Source organism: Parasteatoda tepidariorum, chromosome 2 (genome assembly GCF_043381705.1).
Source record: "Parasteatoda tepidariorum isolate YZ-2023 chromosome 2, CAS_Ptep_4.0, whole genome shotgun sequence".
Taxonomy (NCBI): domain Eukaryota; kingdom Metazoa; phylum Arthropoda; class Arachnida; order Araneae; family Theridiidae; genus Parasteatoda; species Parasteatoda tepidariorum.
The window spans coordinates 16784221-16791703 of NC_092205.1; the positions used below are offsets into that span (position 1 = coordinate 16784221).

A 7483-nucleotide genomic window follows, 5' to 3' on the forward strand; every position below is an offset into this window, starting at 1 on the left:
AATTTCCTTAAGTGTGATATGGCCTTTAGTTAATGATTTTCCACGAGATGTCATAAATAAATCAATTTCTTTTCCTAGTTTAATTGAATCAAACCAGGTGTCCGATTGTATGACACTTATATAAGTAGCGGTTTCACTGTCCCATGTTTGGAAGAGTTTATCAGAAGTTATAAGCTGATTTAATGCTTTAAAATTTGTCACGTTTCTTAATTGCAAGTAGTACTCCCTACTAGTTGTTAAACGTGATGCGAACTGAACATACGTTTCATTTGAGTGTCGTGTGATTGTTAAAAAATCATCCTGGCAGGATTAAGCCATTGGCTGTAATTCTTTAAGTTCTATTTCTTTCACTTTTTCATAATTATTAAGATCATCATCATTTATTTATGTGGTGATATTAGTCTATCTTTCACCAAAAAGACTAAAAAGAATCTCAGATTTATATTTATCTGTTACACTTAACAATAAGTACTCGTTCTGATGTAAAAAGAATCCCCAATTTCCGGGTTCACTTTAATATTTACTGTTCTAATATTCTTAATCGCAAAATCAAGGGAATTATTAGATTCAAGAAGTTCTATATTATTCCTTTTTGGCTCAGTAAGAATACGGGCAATTTCTAGTTCAGTTTTTGCTCTTTTGAGCTTTACACTCTCTAACTTTAATTGTTTTGATTCTTTTAATTTAAAATTACAAGATCACTTACAGTTTCAGAGTCAGTATGATATTTTATACAAATTTTAATTATATAAATTAAGTTTACCACTATTAATCTCTAGATTTAGTTTCTCGTCCTTCTCAATTCTTAAACATTGTAAATAAAAGTACTTTATTTAAAAATCAAAACAATCCTACTTTGAAGGGTAAAGCCACAGTCGGTTATCGCTCGGAACTAGAAACGAAACTCTTTACGTTTTAATTATTTTAATATTGCTGATTTTTCCTTCTGGTGAGCGAACCACTCATGTCGACGCTAAGGTAAATAAGTATGTCAGGATCCTGATTCCTCTCCCACGCGTTCTATTGACCCCTGACCTGAGCGTCAGAAGGTGAGGGACACGGGAAGTGTCGTTCTCCTACATTGAGGGTGGAGCGAAGAACTTTTTCTGGTGAGAAGAAGGATTATGAGAGAGTATGAACTAAAAGGGAGCAGTAGAGCTCCGGAATTTAAATGTCATGTAGATTGTGTATATTTTCTTATTTTATTTTTAATATATATTTAATCCAGAGATGATGAAAATAAATACTTATACCTGCAAAATCCTTTGTCATCATTAAGCGGACTTACATAACGAACCAAAAATATGAATGTCTCGCAAAGATAGAGTGAGATGTTTCACAAAGTACTTTCTCAATAAATAGAAATACTGTAAATGACAATATTTATTTCTTATTATTTGGAAGAGAGCTTGTATCACTTTACGGCTCTCCTTTCACACACTCTCTCTGTTTGTCGACATATTTATCGACACATGTTTATCGGCACATATTTATCTAGATGGCGCTAGAAAACTGAGCGGAGACATAAGCATTGGAGACGTAATGCCACTCCAGAATAAAAATAGATTGAAATACAGAACCTTTTCCTACATTAAATGGAGAAATTTGAGCTGAAATTATAAATTTTTCCTGATAGTCAGATCGGGTGGAAAAGTAAGTAGTAGAAGAAATGCCCGTCAGGAGATACAGCAATACATTAATATCAACTTGGACGAAATTTTTCACACTAGCAAAGGAAGGTATGCGATGGATACATGCAGGTTCATCAATGGACGAAGCAAAAGAGATCTTAGCAAACTATGTATTTGATCATCTGCCTCAAAAGCAAGTGAGTGATTTTTTTTAAATTTAATGAAAATAATTGTAAGGTACACAGTGTTAGCCTAACTAATTCATTCAGTTTCCAAAACTGTTTATTTACGAAAAAGTCTGCGTATTATGTATACGAAGCACAAAGATGGTTAATACATGGAAAGATACAGAAGCGTATCAAGTTTCTGCTACGCCACGTAGTACGTACAAATGTCCAATTTGTGCACCCAGGGACATATCACAGGGATATACCAGTTCCATTCGGAAATTCAATGTGTGCCGTATTTCAATGTCCGTTACAGCAGCTTCTAGATATTGTTTATTTTATTATTTAACTGTCGTTGAACAACCGACCCATTTCTTGAGTTAACGACTACCAATGTTCAACTCCGTAACCATGTAATTCTGAACTCAATTTAGAAAATAAGAGAGCTGTTGAATCAAGTATTAGGAGAAATTTGCCTCAGCGGAGGACTTTTTGATGGAACTAACTCGCATTTGCGTTACATGGAGATGATTACCATGAAACCTCCCATGGTTAGCTTGACGGCAAGGGATTTCTAGCCCAGATTTCGTCTACCACTGAGAATATTTTACGTCAGCATTGTGGTCGATGCAGTCCTGGTGTGGAATTCATGTTGACCCGTCATAGCTGCGATTTGAACCCGGTTATCATCACTGGGAGGCGAGAGTTCTATCCTCTGAGCCACCACGACTCTCTAGCTGATGTTGTAGGGATTGGTGTTACATAAACCTTTTCCATCACAAGTTGATATTTGGATTGTTTTAGCTTGTATCCTTTACAAGTTAAGAGAAGCGTAATTTCAAAATTTTTAGGGGAAAATGCTATTGATCGCATTGATGTAAGTAATTTAACCCACGGGACGTGGGCTGAGTCAGCCAAGAAGCACTCATTGAAAAATTGTAATAAGTACCAGAAGTTTCAAGTTCGTATGAATTTATCCTGTACAAACGAACCCCTCCTAGAAGAGAGAAGGCCTCAGCACGGATCAATTTAGTAGTCCGACGTAACGAATCTAAACTGTGCAGTGGAGGAAAAATGAGAAAGATGTCACTACGTTCGGGCTACTAAACAGAGCAGTGGGGGAATACCAATGATATCAACATGTTTGGATTACTAAAGGATCGAATTTCTCTTTATGGTAAACCGTGATGAGGCCTTCTCTTTCCTACGGAATTATTGATCAGACACACCTTTGTCTGACATGTACTCAGAAGTTAAGAGTATCCTTTGAAACTGTTTGAAACGTTTAGACTAGCAATGCATTGTGAAATTCCAGAAAAGCACTAAGTTGCATAACTATTTTGTTGAATGCGTGTTGCGTTTTAAAACAAGACAGTGGAAGAGTTTTAAGTGTCATAAAAGTGTAATATTTTTAAATTTATTTATTTGATAGCTTCTAGTGACAAAAACATGAAGACTACCAACAACATGACTGTCAACAAAAGTGATGCGTGCACTATTCAAATAACACGAAACCATCTTTTTTTTAACGAAACTGTTTCCTGTTATATGCTCCGAGTAAATTTTAGGTCTAAGTTACAAAACAACTGTCATTACTTTATCGAGGAAACGAATTTCGTCAAAATGTAAGAAATATTTCGTCATTCTATTTTTTCCAAAAAAAGAAAGAAAAAAAAACTTGTAGTATCGAAAGTACTTAACTTTTCTAATTATCACTTCATAGTCTGCACTATGTAGGGGTTTACATCACAAGAAGGACTGATGGAACAGAGAGATAAAGTACGCCCATGCCCGAAGTGGTTTTCGATACCGGGATCTTCCTGTTACGCGGCCAACTCCTTGGCCATCGTAAAGACCACTCGTCCTTCTGCGTTACTTCATTTTCGTTCGTCTAGTCTTCATTTGAGTTTCGTCTAACACTCTTTCGAAATGCACTACGATGAGGTTTTGAGAGGAGGAAACATTTTCGTCATATATTTGAGATTTCAAGTTTCGTCACAAATCAGTGACGAAATCATTCTCAAAATGAAGGAAGTATAGCTCAAAAACTGCTGAATCGTCAAAAGTGAGAGTTTTAGTTCTGAAAGTGCAAGCAGAAAAAAATTCATTTCGAAAATTTTTTCTTCAGATTTCTGATTGCACTACAGCAGCATGGACACATTTTTTTTACCCATCAGAGTGCAGAAAAATTAAGAATGATATCCTTTTAATCGTGAAAATCCAATTCTTTATTGGCATCCATCTAATTTTTTTAAAATAATCAAAGCGTTTGTTATAACCCTTATTTCATAAATGATTTTAAATTTATGTGTTACATAGTTCATTATATTTTAACTACTTTAGAAATTTGAGAATGAATGTGATCCTAGTGATGGACGTCTCGCGCTGAAACAGAAGGATGACGGAAGCTTCGAATTCAAATGTAACCAAGACATCGTTCTGCCGAATTTCCAGGACATCAACAACGATCTCCAGTTACTTGACAGATCCTATAGGGAAACTACGTGTTTCATTTATGGACAGAATTCACCTAATCTGATGTAAGTTAGATAAAGAGAAGAATTTGTTTTTAAAAAAAAGGTCGATCTCTAATTTCCTTCATCAATTATTTCAAATTCTGCTATCTAGGATTATTGATTTATAAAAAATTAAAAAGTGTTTATTTGTTAATTTAAAAAAAATCTTAGATGTTCAACAATGAAATATTCTATTCAAAGATTTGAAATTTAATTAGATTTTAAAAATTTATCATTTTGGTCTCAAGCGTTAATTAACACCCAATAAGCAGGAACATTAATAAACCGTATGTTTGAACTATGATAATATAATGCTATACGATCTATGGTACTTTTTGAAAGCTATGAAACATGATCTAAAGTGGACACTGCATGGTTAAATTCTCGTATATATAAATGTAAAAGTGTGTACATAATGCAATATAAGCTAAAGTAAGTAATAAATAAACCAACAGTAAGGGTTCTTTATTTATAAATATTATTCGGGCTCCGAGTAATAATCTTTACATACAAGTAATTGCTCGTAAAGATTCTTTATCAAATGCATGTTAATGAAGCAAAGATTCTTCATCAGCAACATTCTTCATCAACAACACTTTAATAAAGTAGAGATTCTTCATCAACAGCACTTTAATAAAGTAAAGATTCTTCAACAACTACATGTGAGTTCACAAAGATAGTTCACAACGCGTATGAGAAATAATTTAAACACTACTTATTTTTCAGTTATACTCGATAATTCACACAAGTTATACAAAATCAAACATTCCAGATAAACAAAATGAGGTCTTGAAAATAGAAAATGGTATCCAATGGTGTTATTTAATATTGGCAGTACAATGACTTAATATTAACAATAACCATGGCAACTGTTTTGCTTGGTGATGCATCAGAGTATTATCTCATCTAAGAGGTACTAACTGAATCGGACGTTTCACCTGCCTCACTGTCTGTTACATTTTATTAATTTTCTACAATTTTTCTTAAAACTAAGTTACCCCATTAGAACTTAATTAAACTAATTGTTGTCAAAATCTCTAGTTTTATTTCAATTTTGATAATTTTTACATTGCATTATTTTCACTATTTATGTTAACTCAACTCCAACAATACTTTAGCTTTGTTGAAGTCCTCTATTCTAAAAGAGTAAACTTTTTCCAACAAAGCACGCCAGGAAATTATCCATATTGAAAAGTATTTTTTTTACCTTTATCTTTCACACTTTTTTTTATAAATCTTATAAGAATATAAAATACAATGCAATACAATAAAATACAATACAATATGTAAGAATTACAATATAATTCTAGGAATCTTGCATTTACTTTTTGTTATGCATAAATTTACACGTTTTTAAAGATCAAAATGATTTTATGATTTATTTATTCTAATTAAAGATAGTTGAAGATTTAAAACCTTTTCAGTTGTTATGTGCAGTGAAATATATGTTTATTGTTTACTGAAAAACTCATTTACCAGTCAGGATTCGTTAAAAAAAAGTCTCTCAAAAACCAATATAATGTGATCTGAATCCTTTGTAAAATAAAGTATTATTATAAAATCATTAAACTTTTAGAAACTTTCTGTGTAACTCTTTATAAAAAACTAGACAAAAATTCCTATTTGAAGAGCAGTGAGTGATACTGTTTTTATTTCTTCTCATTTTTTAATTACTCACTGACACATCCATGTGTACTTTTAAACTGACAAAAAGTGAAACTTAATCAAAGTTTAAAATATTAAGATCATTTTCTTCCAAATGCAAATTCGACACTACCGACACTACTGTTCATATAAACGTTATTCTAAAAATTTAAAATATTTTATTTTTCAGAGGTCAAGACGAATATGAGATCAAGAAATTTTTTCCAAGTGCCAAACTTTTCGGTATAAGCGACGCAAGCCACGAAGTGCACAAAAAATATCCTTTGCCATTCACAGAAGCTTTACTTGTATTTATTCAAGGAGGATGGAATAAAAAGATGCATACCAGACCATAATTTTAGTCTGTACATCTTAAAATGTTTTTTTTCCTTTGTAAATAACCTCTCAATACTCCTCATGACCTGAGTAACTAAAGAAACTTTGTGAAATAAATTTTTTTATTAAAACATGAAAATAATTTATTACTTAAATCCCAGACAAACAAAGAAAGTAGCCGATAAAGCAATAAAATAAATATACTTCCTCTCTCTATAATGGGAGAAAGGTCAATAATTTAATTGCGTGATAAAGTTTTCTGTTACCTATTATATATTTAGGTAACAGGAATCCTTAACGAAGAACTTAGTGAAAAAAAAGGTGCTTAGTGACGTTTATGTGAATTCAGAACAATTAGCTACCAAAATTGAAAAATGATTACTGAATCATTTTTCAATTCTTAATCATTTACTGAATTTATTTCCTTATTTAAATCCCGAAAATTCAAAGACACAGAGGAAAAAGATAATATTTCAAGCTTAAAAAATATTCAATCAGAAAACTAACATTGTGTTCCTTCTTTACTAACTCTTTAACAGATTTTAGTACTTCACAACAATAACATAAATGTTGTCCAAAAATCCATAATGTATGGAAAAGTTCAAATATCTCGAAAAGTGTGGGAAATGTGAATAAAATGAGTTACTTCTCTTATATGCAACGCTACTAGCACTCTAAAAATGCTATATGAGAAGCGTAATTTTAAATCAAATAAACTCGTGGTTTCAGATAACATTAAGAATACTAATTCAGTGACAGAGGCTTAATATTCCATCATTATAGGACTTCGAAATACCATCCTTTTTGCAAAATATTTACGATCAAAAAATAAACTATGAGAATTTTGATTATTTTTTCAAGCATTTTAAAAGCGGTTCTTCACTGAAATACTGGATCAAAATAGTTTTCTCTATTAATATTTTAATCATTTACATGTAGGTGGTGTGGAAAATAATTTACATTTTTATGAATATACTTAATAAAGGATCTTACATTAAAGCACAAAATTTGCTACCACTAGAACAAAATTTCTCACAAGGCTTAGAAAGTTGGCAGCCCTACACCACTTTACTTTACTTGATGTAATGATTAAAAAATGTGTAAATAAAAACAATTGTGATCTCCGAAAGGCGATCACAGGATACCCTATGTAAAAATAGTTGTTGTCAAATTTTTTTCACCCATTTAT

At 32.0% G+C, this 7483-nt stretch overlaps 1 protein-coding gene across 4 annotated transcripts in view; it reads left to right on the forward strand.

Annotated features, from left to right (window-relative positions):
* The window catches only part of LOC107455946 (sn-1-specific diacylglycerol lipase ABHD11), a 54939-nt gene extending 48514 nt beyond the window's left edge, over window positions 1-6425 (forward strand). For all 4 annotated transcript variants that reach the window (XM_043047467.2, XM_043047466.2, XM_071177210.1 and 1 more), the window contains exons 5-6: window positions 4142-4338; window positions 6149-6425. In XM_043047467.2, coding sequence (XP_042903401.2) covers window positions 4142-4338; window positions 6149-6314 — 363 coding nt within the window. In that variant the 3' untranslated portion in view covers window positions 6315-6425. The remainder of the gene's footprint in view (window positions 1-4141; window positions 4339-6148) is intronic.
* The last annotated feature ends 1058 nt before the right edge of the window (window positions 6426-7483 follow it).